Source organism: Podarcis erhardii, assembly GCF_964252035.2.
Source record: "Podarcis erhardii genome assembly, chromosome: 14".
NCBI lineage: Eukaryota > Metazoa > Chordata > Lepidosauria > Squamata > Lacertidae > Podarcis > Podarcis erhardii.
The window spans coordinates 51,421,844-51,440,163 of record NC_138503.1 but is presented as its reverse complement, the minus strand read 5'-3'; the positions used below and the strand labels follow the sequence as shown (position 1 = coordinate 51,440,163).

The 18,320-nt window shown below is 45.2% G+C and overlaps 1 protein-coding gene across 1 annotated transcript in view; it reads left to right on the top strand.

Annotated features, from left to right (window-relative positions):
- Positions 1-8,385: 8,385 nt before the first annotated feature.
- Positions 8,386-18,320, top strand: part of SNX8 (sorting nexin 8) — a 35,976-nt gene continuing 26,041 nt past the window's right edge. Inside the window, exon 1 of the mRNA XM_081839894.1 lies at positions 8,386-8,511. Within this exon, the coding sequence (XP_081696020.1) occupies positions 8,427-8,511 (85 nt within the window). The 5' untranslated portion in view covers positions 8,386-8,426. The remainder of the gene's footprint in view (positions 8,512-18,320) is intronic.

Below are 18,320 nucleotides of genomic sequence, written 5' to 3'. Positions count from 1 at the left end.
CAACCCAAACCAATTTACGACAACATCCCTTATCACAATAAAAAGATATACATAAATTAACTATAAATCGTGTTCGGGTTTTTTTTTTTTGTTTGATTTCCTTCGCTATTAATGAGCGCTGCGGCTTAACGAGACCTGCCACAATCAGCTTCTCCGCCGCCCCTTAACTCAGCACGATCTCTCCAGTGCCGGATTTACGTATAAGCTAAACAAGCTATAGCTAGGGCCCACTCTCTTTGGGCCACCCCCCCCCAAAAAAAATAAAGGGGAGAAAAACTTATGGCACATTTCCAAAATATTTCACTATTAATTTTCCTTTAAAATTGTATTTCAGTTCAACAATTACTTTGATAAAATACATATTTTGTTAAGTGCAAATGGCTTTAGATGCCTATTAGGTCCATAAATTACCATATAGCATATATTCAACACAAAAAACAGCGACCATTTGTTGCTGACAAAGGGCAGCTGGAAATATAAAGGGCCCCATTACCGTCAGTAGCTTAGGGCCTCATCAAACCTAAATCCGACCCTGAATGCTCCTGAAGAGGACCTGCAATAAATGCCAAAGGGAAATGGATCCTCATGTGCGATGAATTGAGCCCTCTTCAGATTTGTGTTTTATTTGCAAGTGAATTCTGTGGCATTTCTTTGGTGCAGGCTGCATTCTTAACCATGCATTTAAAGCAATGGTAGCAAAAAGCATTTAAAGCAATGGTAGCAAAGCACGTCAAAGTGCAAGTAGATAAATAGGTACCGCTCCGGCGGGAAAGTAAATGGCGTTTCCATGCACTGCTCTGGTTTGCCAGAAGTGGCTTAGTCATGCTGGCCACATGACCCGGAAGCTGTCTGCGGACAAACGCTGGCTCCCTCGGCTTGTAAAGCGAGATGAGCGCCGCAACCCCAAAGTCGGTCACGACTGGACCTAATGGTCAGGGGTCCCTTTACCTTTACCTAATACCACTTCAACAGGCATGGCTTACCCCCCAATTTTTTAGGAAATGTAGTTTGTTCAGGGCGCTGAGAGTGGTTAGGATACCCCAATTCCCCTCACCGCGCTACAGTTCCCATACACGTCTCTCCTTCCATTCTATCCTCACAACAATCCTGTGTGATAGGTAAGTAAGTATACCTTATTTCCCCCCCTACCCCGTTTCTGTTTTCCTGTTAAAGGGTAAAGGGACCCCTGACCGTTAGGTCCAGTCGTGGACGACTCTGGGGTTGTGGCGCTCATCTTGCTTTAATTGGCCAAGGGACCTGGCGTACAGCTTCCAGGTCATGTGGCCAGCATGACTAAGCCACTTATGGCGAAACCAGAGCAGCGCATGGAAATGCCATTCACTTCCGCAAGTTATTAAAAACACAGGGGCATTGCCCATGAGAGACCAGTGTACCAACTTGGGTACAGGGAACTTGCCTCTGATACATACAGTAAGTGACTTGGTACAGATTCAGAGCATAAGAGGGAATATTCTTCCTGTCCCCTGTCCATTGTTTATGGTGTGCTATACTTTTATATGGGACATGAGTGGCGCTGTGGGTTAAACCACAGAGCCTAGGGCTTGCTGATCAGAAGGTCGGCGGTTCGAATCCCCGCGACGGGGTGAGCTCCCGGTGCTCGGTCCCTGCTCCTGTCAATCTAGCAGTTTGAAAGCACGTCAAAGTGCAAGTAGATAAATAGGGACTGCTCCGGTGGGAAGGTAAACGGTGTTTCCGCGCGCTGTTCTGGTTCGCCAGAAGCGGCTTAGTCATGCTGGCCATATGACCCGGAAGCTGTACGCTGGCTCCCTCGGCCAATAAAGCAAGATGCGCACCGCAACCCCAGAGTCGTCTGCGACTGGACCTAATGGTCAGGGGTCCCTTTACCTTTATACTTTTATATTGATCTGCTTTGTGCTACAAGTCTGCAAGCTGCACTGATGTTTTGCAGAGGTGATACTTCCTTTTACCTTTTTCTATGCTGAGATAAATTTTCACAAAGATATTTTAAAATAATTTACCTGTAAACTGTAATAATATCCCTTTCACTTGCCTGGATGGGGGATGGAGAGGTGTGTATTTGTTTGTGCATAGGAACCTCTGACTTATGTGTATCTGCCATGTAGCTTACTGCACAAAGGCAAGGGCCACATCCATTGCTTGTCCACTAACATGTAATCCCTGGATGTTGCTAACAAGACAGGGCCGGCTCATCCATGAAGCAAGGTGAGGCAACCGCCTTGGGTGGCAGGATCTACAGAGTGGCCAATGTGGCCTCCAAGGAATGTGTTGCCCAATGCTGCTGTTGCAGTGACAGCATGGCTGCAGTGGTCTCGGAGACCAAGAACTGCTGGCAGCCACCTCCAATTCTGCCTCTTCGTGAATAGGAGATCCTGCTGGTCTCCTCTCCCCCCTAGAGAGGAAATGGTGGGGGTTACCTCCTGGGGCCTGCATCCATCCGGTGCAATTCAGAGCGGGGCCTTTTCCTATCCTGCAACAGCCTTTGATTCCCACTTCTGTGATGATGTAGACATGCATTACCCGCCTTGTTCTTGATGCTGATCTTCATCATCATCACCACCACCATTTTATCTGTATGCCGCCTTTCCATAGTTAGAACAATGCTCAAGTCGGCTTACAACATGACAAGATTTACATAAGTTCCAACATAACAAAAGTCATAAGCAATAAATAAAACACATCTGTCAGGGGTTCAGGAGCAGAGGCAAAGCAGAGTGAGCAAATGGACAGTGAGGAGGAGGAGTACGAAGGGGGAGCAGGCAGTGACAGTGGGCAGAGTCAATCCACAAGCCTCTCTAGCGAATCGGAGGACTCACAGAAGGGAGCACCGATGGCCAGAGCAAGGGGGGTTCCAGGGGGGAAGCCCCAGGAGGGAGGGGCCAGTGGGGAGTCCCTGAGCAGCAGTTGGAAATCAGGACCAGCTTCTCCACCAGAGCGCAGTGGGGAGGGGGAGTCCCAGGAGTCGGGACCAGTGTTCTCATCTCCAGCGGGAGGAGAGGAGTCAGGCTTGGCAATGCCCACATCAGGGAGCGGGGAAACGGTCAGAAGGAAAGTTACCGGCTGGGTGCGCGCGCCAAGTTCAAATGTACAGGAGAGCGGCACAGCAGGGAGTCCTGACAGGGAGCCAGGTCCTAAAGCCCGCCGAAAGGAAGGGCGAGACTCAGGGGGGTCAGCGTCAGAGGAATCCAGGAAGGAGGTAAGCTCAGAGGGCAGAAGGACCCAGAGGAGGAAAGAACAGCGTAGGAGGTGGAGCAAGGCTAGAATCTTAAACTGGTGTGGGTTCAGCAGCGAGTCAGAGGGAACTTAGCCGGTCTAGCGTCAAGACGTGGGTCTGCACGCCCAGAGCTTAGAAATGGAAACTAAACTTCAATAAAGACTTTTGTATATAACATCCACTGGGCGTTGGTCCTCTGTGAGCTGGGACCTAGAGGCAGCCCTGACAACATCAAAAAGTACACAACCTTGTACCAAATAGTATGGGAAACAGCCATACTAGAAAAATTAACCAATAAACTGAAACTGACACGGGGACAAATAGAAGAAGATGCCTTCACCCCAGTATGGCTCCCCTTTATCACATACACAGCCCAACAAGACAATGACAATAATCCGCCAACAGCATACAAATCAATATGGCTAGCCTGATCCAAAACACCCACCCACCCCACTCACACACGAAAACAAAGACCACCACAGCCAACCACAAACGAATAACCACACCCTAGGCCAACCCCAACCTCTCTCACCACCAAAGGAACACAAAGAAGCTGTACAAGCAACGCTGACACAAAACCCTACATAATAGTAAGTAAAATAGAAACATTGCCACCCGACCCCACCCCCACCCATCTTCCCCCCTCCACCTCTTTCCCCTTTTTCTTCCTAATGTTTCAACAAATGAAACTGATTTATAAAAATGTTACATGGGGGGGGGGGTCGAGAGAGACATTGCACACACTTTTGTAAATCAAGAAAATCTTTAATAATAATAATAATAAACATAAAAAGTACACAACCAAATGGAAAGCCATTTCCACATAAATCATAAAATCTAAAACTAAAAATACAACATTAATATCAATAACAATTTAAAATGACATAGATAAATCGTAAAACAATTTAAAAAGGGAGCCCACTCGGTCAAACAGCAGCAGCAACAGCATCAGTCCTTTATGGAGCCTGCCAGGCCCTGCCCCAAGCCAGGTGGAGAGAGGCAGGGCACTTCCACTTTTCTTCACGTATCCCTTCTTCCTTTGTGGGGGAGGCAGCATTTTTTGGTTCGCCTCAGGTGCCAACATGTATTGGGCTGACCGTGGTCGCTGGCAGGATGTAGAACTGTCACCTCCATCCAATGCCACTCATTACATATCACAATAAGGTTAATATGTCAGTGAAATTTCTCCCGTCGCTCCTTCTTCATACCTGGAAAGTTTTATCAGAATCCTGTTGTGCTCACCTTGAAGCTGTTAAAAGCACATAATTGTGGAATATAACAATAACAATAATGATTAATAATAGCATGCAACTGTAAAGTGCTCATGGTTACCCTGGAGTTAAAAAAGTGCTCTGTGCATTCTTTAGGGAAGCTTCAGTCTGGATAGTTTCTTTTGGGTTCGTCTTGGTTCCAATACTTAAATCCCAACGTGAAAAGTTATCTGGAAGTCCTGCTCTGTGAGCCCTGAAGTCTCCAGTCTATGAGAATTTGAGTGGGGTTGTTATTATTTAAAAAACAGTATTTGTATTAAACATTTCAGAGTTACAAAACAAAGGCGGAGATAATGAACACTTAATGAGCTCTCTTGGGTATTGTTTTCTGCAGTGCAGCAGTTTATGGCAATGCAGATCACAGGCTGCAGTCAACTGCGTTGTCAAGGCAGGACTTTGGGGCAGAGATCCAGGGCCCCACTCAACCCCATAAGGCTGTCTTACCATATTTTTAAGTAGCTGAAGTACTTAAAACACTGACAACTAAATGAGGTGTCCCTGTAAGACCATTTTAAGTACATGGACTGATATACACTGTTAATATCAAGCAAGACCCCAAGAACTGTTATCGTATTCCCACTCTCAGATAAGGCCTGTGAATCCAGAGTCAGAAAATTACCTGTGCCATCTTATAGATAGACCAACTTCTTGGGGCTGCTGGGAGTTTAGCAGAACTTACTTCCAAGGGAGAACTGAAAAAATTGAATATGGAAAAAGGATGGGCAACATACAGTATAGAGAACTACTGGACTTCACAGACACAAGCCTGAAGAAGATGGAAGAAGTTGGTAACCAGGTGACAGACTGGTTGCAATCATACCATCAATTGAATGAAATAATTAAAGTTGATAATGTGGTTTTATAGAACAGACCTCAGGATTTGAGGAAGATTTGATAGATAATACAGTAATGAGAAGTTAATTTCTAAAATGTACAAGTTATTAGAATAGGAGACAAAGGATAGCATGGTGAAAACAGCAATGATCAACTGGGCTAGAGATGTGGGCCACAATAGTTAGATTTGTGGGAAAAGCTGTGGGAAACAGGATTAAAATTCACAGTCTGATATGCTCTTAAGGAAAATTATTGGTAAATGATTTACAGATGGTACTTGATGTCAATTAAATTAGCGAAAATGTGTAAGTCACAATCGGGTAAATGTTGTAAGAGCAAAGCTACAGATGGAACTTTTTACCGTATGTGGTGGACCTTCAGAGTAGTTAAAGAATAATGGTAAATGATATATAATAAATTAAAAAAAATATTTCAGAAGAGCTTTCCAAAGAGGCTAGAGGCCTTTCTGTTAGGAATAATGAGGTCCGAGGTACCAAGTAAACAAATAAATTTATTTGTGTATACCACTACAGCAGCAAGAATCCTATATGCACACAGATGGAGAGAGGAGATAGTACAGTGGTACCTCGGGTTACAGACGCTTCAGGTTAGAGATGCTTCAGGTTACAGACTCTGCTAACCCAGAAATAGTACTTTAGGTTAAGAACTTTGCTTCAGGATGAGAACAGAAATCGCGTGGCAGCAGCGGGAGGCCCCATTAGCTAAAGTGGTACCTCAGGTTAAGAACAGTTTCAGGTTAAGAACGGACCTCCAGAACGAATTAAGTCCTTAACCCGAGGTACCACTGTACCTACAAAGGAGGAGTGGCAGATGAAATTGATGGAATATGCAGAATTAGCAAATTTAACCAGCAAAATTAGAGAGGAAGAAGAGAAAAGTTTTTAAGAGGAATGGAAGCCGATATGGAGTAAGCTCAGCAGTTATAGTTTATAATGAGAAGAATTTGAACATTTAAACAGTTAGAAAAAATAGAATATGCAGCAGGAATGAGAAACTTTAGGGAGCCATGGAAGGACAGACGGGAACTTGATGGAATAGAATTAAGGATTGATGTAAAGTATCTATTTTTTCTTTCATTATTTTTTTTTATTCTTCAGCTCTGTATTTTGTACTTTTATAAATTCAATAATAATGATGATGATGATGATGATGTGTATTTAGGCACTAGCAGGTGGTAACATTTTGACTTGGTGCTGCTGCAGTTTTTAAGCCCCATCACAAGGTGGGCTTGTAACGTGCCATGACACATGTGCAGAGTGAAAAGATCAGGCTTTGAGGCAAACAAATCTGCAAGACTTTGAACGTTGGTTGTTTCCCCTCATCCCTGTTCTTCTCGTTGGGAGAGATGTGCCCTTCAGCAGGCCATGGCTGCACCTGAGGAGAAACTATTGCTTCACATTTTCAGCACCAAGCTGTGCACTACAAGGGTGAGGGGTGAGAGACCCGGTGTTGCCCAGCAGGTAATGGCTTTTCCCACCTGCGCTGCCCCACCTGCAGCCAGAGGAACCTTCAGAAGAGAGCTGCTGCCACGGGCATTATGCGTATGTGCATTTTAATGAGCTAAACAGAGCAATTATGAGTCATGGGGATGTGGGGAGTGTGCATGAATTAAACAATACTTAATTCATTTTTTTGGCAGCTGTTTTCTTAATGTTGCTAATATTTTATAGATTATGAACGCTGCACTGATTTGTTAATCACATAACATGACTTTTGCTTTAATTGTGACGTCTGGCTTATTTTTCAGTTGGTGCTTTGTTAACGGTGTTTTAGAGATTGCTTTGCAATTGCTTCGCTGACGATTTTTTAACAGTCTACATAATTTATACCGTATTACACTGCTGGATGAACAGCTCAGTAGGTAGAGACTCTTAACCTCAGGGTCCTATGTTCCACAATGTTGGGGAAAAGATTCCTGCATTGCAGGGGGTTGGGCTAGATGACCAGGGGGTCCCCTCCCAATTTGTGATGTGCTATCATGCTGTTGTTGTTTATTGTTTGTAAGCTGAGAGAGTGAATGAATCTTTGTGTCAGCCATCTGTCATAGCAATAAAACAAAAATACGATATAAAAAGAATAGCAATAAAAAAATCAATTATATAAAATACATTTTAGGGTTCTGAATCAATAGTCAAATAGTGGATCTTATTCTGATTGCCCCAGCAAAAAACCCTGCAACCTTGTAAGCTGCTTTGGGATGAAAAGCGGCATAAAAATATAATTAATAAACCTAAGGCATCCCCCCCCCCCCCCGGCCAGAACTCCTTCCCGGCACCTCTCAGGTGGGCACCATTGCCATTCTCAGAGAACAAGGGAGGCGTTCATGCTGAGTTCCGGCACCTCTTTTTCTAGAACAGCCCCGAATAACAGATAGGTAGCCGTGTTGGTCTGCCATAGTCAAAACAAAATAAAAAAATTCCTTCCAGTAGCACCTTAAAGACCAACTAAGTTAGTTCTTGGTATGAGCTTTCGTGTGCATGCACACTTCTTCAGATACATATATACATACATATACATTCTTCAGATACATATATACATACATATATATGTATCTGAAGAAGTGTGCATGCACACGAAAGCTCATACCTAGAACTAACTTAGTTGGTCTTTAAGGTGCTACTGGAAGGAATTTTTTTATTTTGTTTTGAGCCCCGAATAAATCAATCCAAGAAATAAAGTATGCTCTGCTGTTCTCGGACGTGCGACACGTGCGCCGGCCAGGAAGCTGGGGAGCAACGGCTGCTGCTTCTTTCTCCGTCCGCGGGGAGTCCTGCGCGCCGCAGTGGACCGAGCCCCCAGCTCCCGTTTTCAGAACCCCCCGGACGCGCGTCTGACCCGCTGCACGTCTGGACGCAGGCTCGGGAAAAGGCGCGGCGGGGCTCGGCTCCAGCAGCAACCAGCCCCTTCTCCCCTGCGCGCTCCTCTTCGCCTCGTCGTCCCGGGCAGCAGCAGCAGCAGCAGCAGCAGCCAGCGAGCCTCTCGCCCGCCCCGGCGCCGCCTCCCCGGCCGAGGGGGAGCGAAGGCGGGCGGGCGGGAGGAAGGGGAGGGCGCCAGGAAGGGTCCCGAGGCCGCCGCCGCCTCCTCACATGACTGCCGAGGGGGAGAGGAGGAGGCGAGCCATGGACGAGGAGCCGCCCGCCGCGGGAACGGGGGCAGCCGGAGGGGCCTCAGGTGCGGGTTGCGCTGAGGGGAGTCCAGGGCCGCGCGAGGGGCAAGCGCGGGCCGTGAGCTCTTTCCTGTTTTCCGGCACCGCTGAGGTATTATGGCGGCGGCGGCGGCTGCCCCTCTTGCCGGGGAAGGGGCTGAGGCACCGGGAGGAGCTCGTGAGGGCGCCCTCCTCTCCTTGAGGGTGGTTTGCGGGAAGGCGGCATCTCCACGCCGCGCTTTCGCCGCTCTCTCCTCGAAAGTCCAGCGGTAGCCCTTGCATTATAGAGATCGAGCGATCTATAGCCTTGCAGGTGGCGGAGTCGGGGGAAGAGGGCGGAGGAAGCCTTGTTAATCTGCGGAACTCGCTCCCGCAGGGACAGCGGCGGCCGCCCAACTTGGGCGCCTTTCAAAGGGGGGGTCGACGAATTCCTCGGAGGAAGAGGAGGAGAGGGCGGTGGGGGGCGACTGGCGGGATGGCTTTGCTCCGCCTGAACAGTTGGAGGCAGCGATGCTTCTGAAATGACCAGCTGCTGGAAACTACAGGAAGGGGAAGACGGCATACATCATCATCATCATCATCATCATCATCATCATCATTAGAATTTATACATGCTATTGGGGGCAGAAAAGCATTGCTTGTGAGAATTATGTAAGGAGCAGTGGCAGTGGCGTAGCGTGGGTTGTCAGCATCCAGGGCAAGGCAAGTAATTTGCGCCCCCTAACCCGTGGATTTGCGCCTCCTAACCCGTGGATTTGCGCCCCCTAACCCGTGGATTTGCGCCCCCTAACCCATGGATTTGAGCCCCCTAACCCGTGGATTTGCGCCCCCTAACCCATGGATTTGCGCCCCCTAACCCGTGGATTTGTGCCCCCTAACCCGTGGATTTGTGCCCCCTAACCCATGGATTTGCACCCCCTAACCCGTGGATTTGCGCCCCCTAACCCATGGATTTGTGCCCCCTAACCCATGGATTTGCGCCCCCTAACCCGTGGATTTGCGCCCCCTAACCCATGGATTTGCGCCCCCTAACCCATGGATTTGCGCCCCCTAACCCTAACCCCCAGATGTTGCAACTGGTGCAGCCGGCCCCCCCTGCACCCCCCACGCTACGCTACTGAACAGTGGCAATTCATAAACGGTTCTTGATGGCCTTGGGAAGACAAGGAACACCCATACTAATTTTTTTTGGGTCTTGGTTCAGCCCCTTTATGTATTGTCATGCGGCAGCTTCACATTTTAGTATTCCTAAAGCTACTGTGGGAAATAGTCGTTCATGAATAGTTTATTTGAAACAGTTGTGGTTATTAATCTACATAGAAGTATTTATATATGTCACTTTATTTCTACGTGGCTATCCTCTCTGCGATATTATTTCTTTAACTTCTTAGAGCAATCCTTTCTTTTTAGGGTTACTCAGACTCACTGAGTTCAATGGGGTTTACCGCTATGCAAGTGTACATTAGTTTGTTGCAGCAAAAGAAGTTGCATGTTAACCTTAAGGCTAGCAAATTAGCCTTCGTTCGGTAATACTGTACATTCTTCTGCAGGTACCACAAGATACTTCGTAGTATTTCTATACTATGGCATGGGAAATAGTTGTTTTGAAATAGCTTAGGTCATGTTATTTTTTATTATTCTCTTTGAATTAGTAGTATTTCTATAGCTACAGTACTGTGGGAATTGGTCTTTTAGCAATAAAGTTACAGATAGGTAGCCGTGTTGGTCTGCCATAGTCAAAACAAAATAAAAAAATTCCTTCCAGTAGCACCTTAAAGACCAACTAAGTTAGTTCTAGGTATGAGCTTTCGTGTGCATGCACACTTCTTCAGATCTTTTGTTTCCTCTGAAAAAGTTATTCTGCTTAATGTGGAAGTAGAATCTGACGCTGCTTCTTTTGAAATAGTATTTCTAGCAAATGTGGAAGTCTTTGTAATCTGCTTCATTCATGGAAAAGGCCTGGTAAAACCCAAGCAGGTTTTGAGATAAACATTTAACAGTACAGTTTTTATAGGCCGCCTGACAATGCTTAATGTTCACTTGTGTGAATAATGCCTAGGTATGTTAAGCTAATTGCCGTATCTTCTGCTGCACATATTATTCTGATAGCACCAAAGTGATGAAATGTGCCTTAGGAGCCTACTTAGCAATATGCTTTTGCAGCTACGTAGGTCAGATAACTGAGATCTTTATATGCTGAGGAAAATGGATGTCATTGATGGAGGAAGAAGGTGTGTAGCTTGTTAGCAGAGCATTTGTTTTGCATTGCAGAAAGTCCCATGTTCAGTTCCTGGCATCTCCAGATAGGGTTGAGAAATTTCGCTGTTTGAAATGCCGGAAAGCCTCTGCCAGTCAATATAGATGGGGCTCCCCCCCCCCCCCGATGGAACTTGCCGGAACTAAGTGGACACCATTGCCATTATAAGAGAACAAGGGAGGCATTCGTGGTGAGTTCAGGCACCTCTTTTTCTAGAAGAATGGTCCTGAATATAGACAATATTCAATTAGATGGACCAATGTGGTCTGACAGCATCCTATGTTTGTTCCCCAAAATTGTTTGGTCAGAGGCTGGAAATAACAGAATTGTAGAGTTGGGCCATCAATGCAGGAATCTCAGCTAAAGCATCCATGACAGATGATCATCCAACCTCTGATTACAAATCTCCAAGGAAGGAGAGTCCACAACTTCCTGAGACAGTCTGTTCCATTGTCAAACAGCTCTTACTGTCAGAAACTTTCTGCTGATGTTTAGTCGGAATCTCCTTTCTTGTAACTTGAAGCCATGGGTTCAAGTCATGCCCTCCAGAGTAGGAGAAAACAAGCTTGTTCCATCTTACATGTGGCAGCCCTTGAGATATTTGAAGATGGCTATCGTATCTCTTCTCAGTCACCTCTTTTCCAGGCTAAACATACCCTGCTCCCTCAACCGTTCCTCATAAGGCTTGGTTTCCAGACCCTTGATCATCCTGGTTGCTCTCCTCTGCACACCTTGTCCACATCCCTCTTAAGTTGTGGTACCCAGAATTGGATACAGTATTCCAGGTGTCATCTGACCAAGGCAGAATATAGTGGTACTATTACTTCCCTTGATCTGGACACTATACTTTGGTTGATGCAGCCTAGAATAGCATTAGCAAATACATTTGAGGAAAATATATGAAAGTTCCAGGAGGATGGAGCAACTTGCACTGAAAGTGTGCTCAACAGCATGCAAGCCCAAGTGACTCAACATGATTTTCAGACGCGTTTTACTGATTGCTCTGTCCGCCTTTTGTGTGAAATTAGAAGAGAGAAGGAATTCTTGATTTGAATTGTTTCGAAATGCTTATTTCTTGTAAAACGTATTCATCCCTCTACCTGTTTAATGGCCTTTAATGTCCATACACGCAGCACCAAAAGATAATATTCTGCTCATGTATGCTGAAATCCATATCTTTTCTTACCTCCTGACTCTCTATGAATCAGCTTCCAGTATCTTGCATCATGCAGGCACAATCCTATGCTGACAGAGCAATCCAAGCATACTTGCTTACTCAAAAGGAAGTCATAATGAGTCCAGCGGGTTTTACTTCTTAGTAAGTGTGTAATAGGGGACGCGGGTTGCGCTGTGCGTAAAACCTCAGCGCCTAGGACTTGGCAATCGCATGGCCGGCGGTTCGAATTCCCCGCGGCGGGGTGCGCTCCCGTCGTTCGGTCCCAGCGCCTGCCAACCTAGCAGTTCGAAAGCACCCCCGGGTGCAAGTAGATACATAGGGACCGCTTACCAGCGGGAAGGTAAACGGCGTTCCGTGTGCTGTGCTGGCTCGCCAGATGCAGCTTGTCACGCTGGCCACGTGACCCGGAAGTGTCTGCGGACAGCGCTGACTCCCGGCCTATAGAGTGAGATGAGCGCACAACCCTAGAGTCTGGCAAGACTGGCCCGTACGGGCAGGGGTACCTTTACCTTTTTAAAGTGTGTAATACCATTTCTTAAAGGAAGGATTTGCATCCTTTTCATTCATTATTACGTTGAAGTTGGTAAAGTTATGGTGTCATTCCACCCTCCTTCCAAGGATTTCTGAGCCGCATCCATGGTTCTGCTCATCCTCCTCTTATTCTCTTTTTTTCCCCTTCATCCTCCTCTTATTCTCACAGCAACCCTGTGGGAGGAGGTTAGCATGTGACTGTGTGAGCTTCACTTCAGCAGGGATTTGAACCCAAGTCTTCCAAGTCCTAATCTGGCACTCTATGCACTATGCCATACTGACTATAATTTCTTAAACTGTTTTCACAATCTGTATGCCGAATCCTTGGCAACAATTCTCTCTGTTCAAACTTACGATGCAAATTTGTAACTGGAAAATAGAAGTGAAGGAGAGTTGCTTAAGGTCACCCAGTTAATTTATGACTGTCGTGAGATTGGACCAAGGTCTTCCTAGTCTTGATTTCTACATTGGCTATTAAAAATGGCTTGGCCAAACAGAATATTCTGAATAATCCAGCTGTTTCATATTGAAGGTTGTTTTTGGCAGAGGGAGTGTGTGATTTTCCTGGCGTGAGGGGAAGCGAAGAATTGCAGAAGTGAGACAGTATGTGTCACTTAGTGAAACTCCATATAAACTTGTAGGCGGTAGTTTTGCCTTCTGGTGAATTCTAGCAATGCTGATGTGGTTGGGGGTTTCCGGAGTGGGGGGGGGAACCACCCCCACAACACACAAAACCCCCCTAACCCCTTCATAGGAGGAAGTTATTGATGGGCAGTTGTACATCATCCTACGGGATTGTTTACTTCTGGTTGTATGTTGCTTTGAGAGCTTTTTTTTTTAAAGGAAGCAGGATTTAAAAAATAATAATCTGGTAAATACTTAATTGAGAGTAAACTGTGCTGATTTCTTTGGAACTCACCACCATGTAATCCTGATTATAGCCTCTGTCAATAGAAAGAAAGTCACGAGCTGGAAATCTATCTCTAGAATAAGATAGGGAAGAAGAAGGAAAGGAAAGGCTGATGAATGATCCTTCATTATTATGCTCAGATGCTTGGCTCCAAATTGGCAGGGAAACATCTGGTTTTGCTAAGGGGAAATCTCGACTCGCTGCATTATTTGGACCCAGAGTCCCCACCCCCCATAGGTCACGGCTTGAGATAGTAAGGATGAAACCTTGTCTGTTCTTCCTGGTGGACTAGTCACAATGCTTCCTGAGGAATTCCCCCCACTTCCCATGCTCTTTGGGATTGTTGATTTGCTGAGGTTGCTATTTTGATGCTTATTTTCTATTTTATTAGCGTCTTGGAAAGAGTTTGGCAAATGCAGCAGCAGTCGTTTAGACAAACAGTTTTGTCCGGACCCCGAACCCTAAGATAATTATGTGTTATGCTTGCTTTTATGCTTGCGTAAGTTCTGTCAGGCTCTGTGCCAGATAGCTGGAAAACAGAGTGACGCTTCTCAAAAGCATCATGACCCAAACTAGCTTTTCCTTATAACTGAAATTAGTTTTTCCTTTTAATATTGTGTATAAAACTGATGCAGCCTTGCAGTGTACTGTTTTGGGGCGTGCGTGCGACAGGGATGAAGTATCTCAGCATCATGATCAACAGCTAAATTTGTTGATCCTCCTGTTCGTTGAGCCTTGGTGGGTAGCTCTGAAAGACGGGGCCTTCTTCGTTGTGACACCATTGCATTAGAATTCCCTCGGTGGTGGGTGTACTTGGCTCCATCTTGTCACCATTTGGTCAAGGTGGGGCAGTTTTGAGAGGTCTTGGTTGACTCAGGCTTGTGATGATGGTGTGCTTTTACAATTGTGCTTCTGTGTAATTTGGTCGTTGTTTATATGAACATTCATTCATTCTTTTAAATTGTTGAGCTAAATCATAAATGGGGGGAATCTTACTTTTTCAGTAACTTGCTATAGATTTTAATTGTATCATTGTAAAATATTTCGAACATATAATATGTATGGCAGTGGATTATTCTGTCAGTTTGTTTTAATCATATTTTGAGTGGCCCATTTATTACTGTACTAGTATATGACTCCTTGGCTTCCACCTGCACTGTGCCAGGAAGATTTTGGGCATCACATGGCAGGACAGAATCTCAAACAAAGATGTTGTTTCCCAAGCCCACAATCCAAGCATGTTCACACTCCTGTCTCAGCAACGTCTATGCTGGCTAGGTCATGTTCACAGAATGGAAGGTGGCAGCTCTATGGGAAGCTGGTTTCTGGTACTAGGCCTGTCGGCAGACCAACTGTGTTACAAAGATCATGACATGAATGCTGGCCACATTAACAATGCCATGTGGAAATCCCTTGCAGATGACCTCTGTGCTCGGAGACAGTTGGTCAGGTTGTGTATCCACAGCAGTGACTGGAGGAGAAATGACCACAGGGAGGAGTGCAGAAAGAAGAAATGCCATAGTACCCCTGCTTCAACACAACTGGACACCTTCCTCTGCCCCAGCTGCAACAAAACATGTCTCTCCCATATTGGTCTCTAAAGCCACCGCAGGTGCTGCAACTCTTCAACTGTTTGACTTCATCCCTGAAGGTTCGCTCCTCCATTGTCTCCCGAGACAGACAGATGCCAAACAACCTTATGACTCTGGCTAAGCACTTGAGAGCAGGATAAATATAAATGGGTTCTCCTTAGGATTCTTTTAAATTTTTGTGTTAGCCGCCTTGGAATCAGCAAAAGTTGTACACTCCTCCCAAGCTTTGCATGATGATATAGAGGTAGAAGAATGGGGAGAGGAAAACGGTCTGGGTCAGCATTGGTCTAAAACCTATTTGGGATTGAGGACCTTAAGAAGAAGTTTGGGGTGGAGGCTAAAAGCCTGGTGAGCTAGGATGTATAACAGTGACAGCTTGGAGGAAAAATAAGCTGTTGACTAGGAAACCATGTAGACGAGGTAGTTGTCTATGCACAATGTCATTGCACTGATATCATAGTCATTTTGGATAAATGGGATGCTGAAGAGGTTTGGTCTTGGGGAAGAAAATGCTTGCTCAACTTTCTTGTTTGTTTTTCACGCTGGGATGGCTCACACAAAGGGATCCTAGTGTTCCCAAATTGATCTATCAATTTATGTTGCACCATGTATTATTGCAGGCATATGCCTATGCCTGTATTATTGCATCAAAGGAGCGGTGTTGGCGGCAGCAGGGATAGTAGGAGTTGGTGTTGATTTTGAAGTCTGTACCAGCAGTAGCGCTATAGGCCAATTTTATCTGATAGGCAGCAGATGACAGTTCTTAACCTAGTTTTCTGCAATCTTTGGATAAGCTTCAACGTAAGGTGGTGTTTGGATTTGGAGGGAGGGCTCAGGATTGTGAAGATTTCTTGAAACCTGACCTCTTCAGTATGGCATTGGTGTTTCTCCTCTCAAAGTTGTGCAATACAAAGATAGACAGCAGGAAATGTAGGGCAGTTTGGGGTGTGATGTTTTGTATTTGCCTATTTTTATTTTATTGTCTACTACCATGACACTGTTTGAATGAGCTGGCGGTTTGGAAATACTCTTACAAATAAATAACTAGGAAGGCATGTGTGCAGAAACAAGTATAAAACTGTCAGAAAAGTCAGACATAGGCCTGACCTTTGAAGCTTCCAGAGTAGCTCTCAGAAGATATATGTGCTTGTATATTTAGAAGATAAGTATAAAGCATAGTGTTGGAACAAGAACGTGCTCTGACTAGGATTATCCTGATTTCACTCGCTTCCTCTCTTGGCTTCAGTCATCGTGAATTCCATCTATAGCTCCACAAGAACCATTCACAGCCCTATTTATTTATAATTGCTTGAAATGGAAAATGCAAGCCACAGTTTCACCAGTGCGTGTATATATTTGCGTTACAGTTAATTGCATTGTGTGATTATTGTGTGACATCTATTGTGCGACGATTCCTTTGGCCATAGGAGGTGCTGAGTAGCGTTGTGTTTTAACATAACGGCCGTGTTGTCCAAGGTCTCCAAAAATGAAAGGGGCCTGCCATTGCGCCAGTCAAAGTACATGCAGCCTGCGATGTGCTCACATGGAGATAGTGCTTTTCAGAAGGAAGCAGTTGTATGTCATCCAGTTCATTGAGGTTTTGGCAACTTAAATAAATAACTCTGCCTGGTTTTGGAAACAACAGTTCATACCAATGGTCTGAGAGCCCTGTCCATCCTGGTCTTCTTGGCTGGTGATCCTGGGTCTGTTCGCCACTGATCTTTGCCAGCCGGATGATAGATGTGCTTCTGAAGAGCTTCAGAGGACATTGTCCTCCAGACTTGCCATTCATTCCCTGGCAGTGGACTTCTCTTGATGTTATTCCACAACACGTCAATTGAGTCCCTTGAGGGGCTGCTTTGTGAGTTGTGTACTTGGCAAAGGGATTAGTCTTGGCATCAAAGCCTGAACTTCATACTCAATGACTTTGTACTAGGAACTGTACTGCCGGATATAGTAAATATTTGATGTAATAATGAAGAGGCAACTTGTTTATTTATTTCTGTTTCTCTCTCTCTCCCCCCCCCCCCCCCGTTGTGGCCTATGTAAACTTGGCCTTGATATTATAAAGCATTTTGAAGACTCCCAAGTACAGATAACAGTTCTGGACATGAGCATTCAAAAGGAAAGACTGCTTAGAGTCATATGATCAGCCTGGCAGCTGGTATTATGCTTCATTATCTCAGCATTTTCTGTATTCTAGAGCCAGCAGGACAGATTTAAAGCGCACTCACTCTCTTTCTTTTGCAGGCATATCTAATCTTTAACAACCATTCTGTTGTTTATTAGCTATCTAATGCTGATGAGGCTCACAGTGCAGTGGAAGAAAGCTGCCCAGGTAGTAGATAAAACTACATTATTTCTTTGAACGGCTTCCAGTTAGATTCACTTCTTATCTAGCTTTGGACAAACAAGGATGGATGTGTATTTAGGTGATATGACCGTGCCAGAAAAATACTGAAAGGTGAAAATATGGTGTCAGGTTTTTTTTTGTGTGTGTGTGTGTGTGTGTTTTGGTAAATGGCAGCAAGTGTTAAAAGAACTTCATAGCAGAAATGCACTGGTGTGGGCTTCCTTCGCCTGACCGTTGAGCTGGTGATTTCCCTGCCTTTTAGCTAGGGATGCAATGTTGAGTTGACATGAAAACCCGTACTTGGTGTTGGTGCTGACCTTTAAAGCCCTAAACGGCACAGTATATGTGAAGGAGCGTCCCCACTCCCATCGTTCAGCCAGGACACTGAGGTCCAGCTCCGAGGGCCTTCTGGCAGTTCTCTCCCTGTGAGAAGTGAGGTTACAGGGAACCAGGCAAAGGGCCTTCTCGGTAGTGGCCCCCTCCCTGTGGAAAGCCCTCCCATCAGATGTCAAGGGAAAAAACAACTACTGTACCTGACTTTTAGAAGATATCTGAAGGCAGCCCTTAGGGAAGTTTTTAATGTTTGATGTTTTATCGTGTTTTTAATATTCTGTTGGGGAAACCCAGCCAGATGGACGGGGTAGAAATAATAATAATAATAAGAAGAAGAAGAAGAAGAAGAAGAAGAAGAAGAAGAAGATTATTCAAAAGCACGTCCTATTTTCTTCATTGGTTACCGGGTTGTAACCTAAATCAGTTAGATAAATGGATTAAAAACATAACTTTCAAATCAGAAGCTGCTTCCAATTAATAGGTCAGTAGAACATACTTTAAAAAATGCTTAGAGAAATTGCAGGTGTGAAGTCCCATCTTAAGAGCTCTTCTGTGAGTGAGAGAGAATGGGAATGCTGTTTCTTAGGGCATAGTTACTATAAAAAGAGCTGTGCTTCATCTAAAAGCAAAGGTTGGCTTTTTTTCTTCCTCACAGCTTTTGTTTTTCTTGTGAGCAAATTCG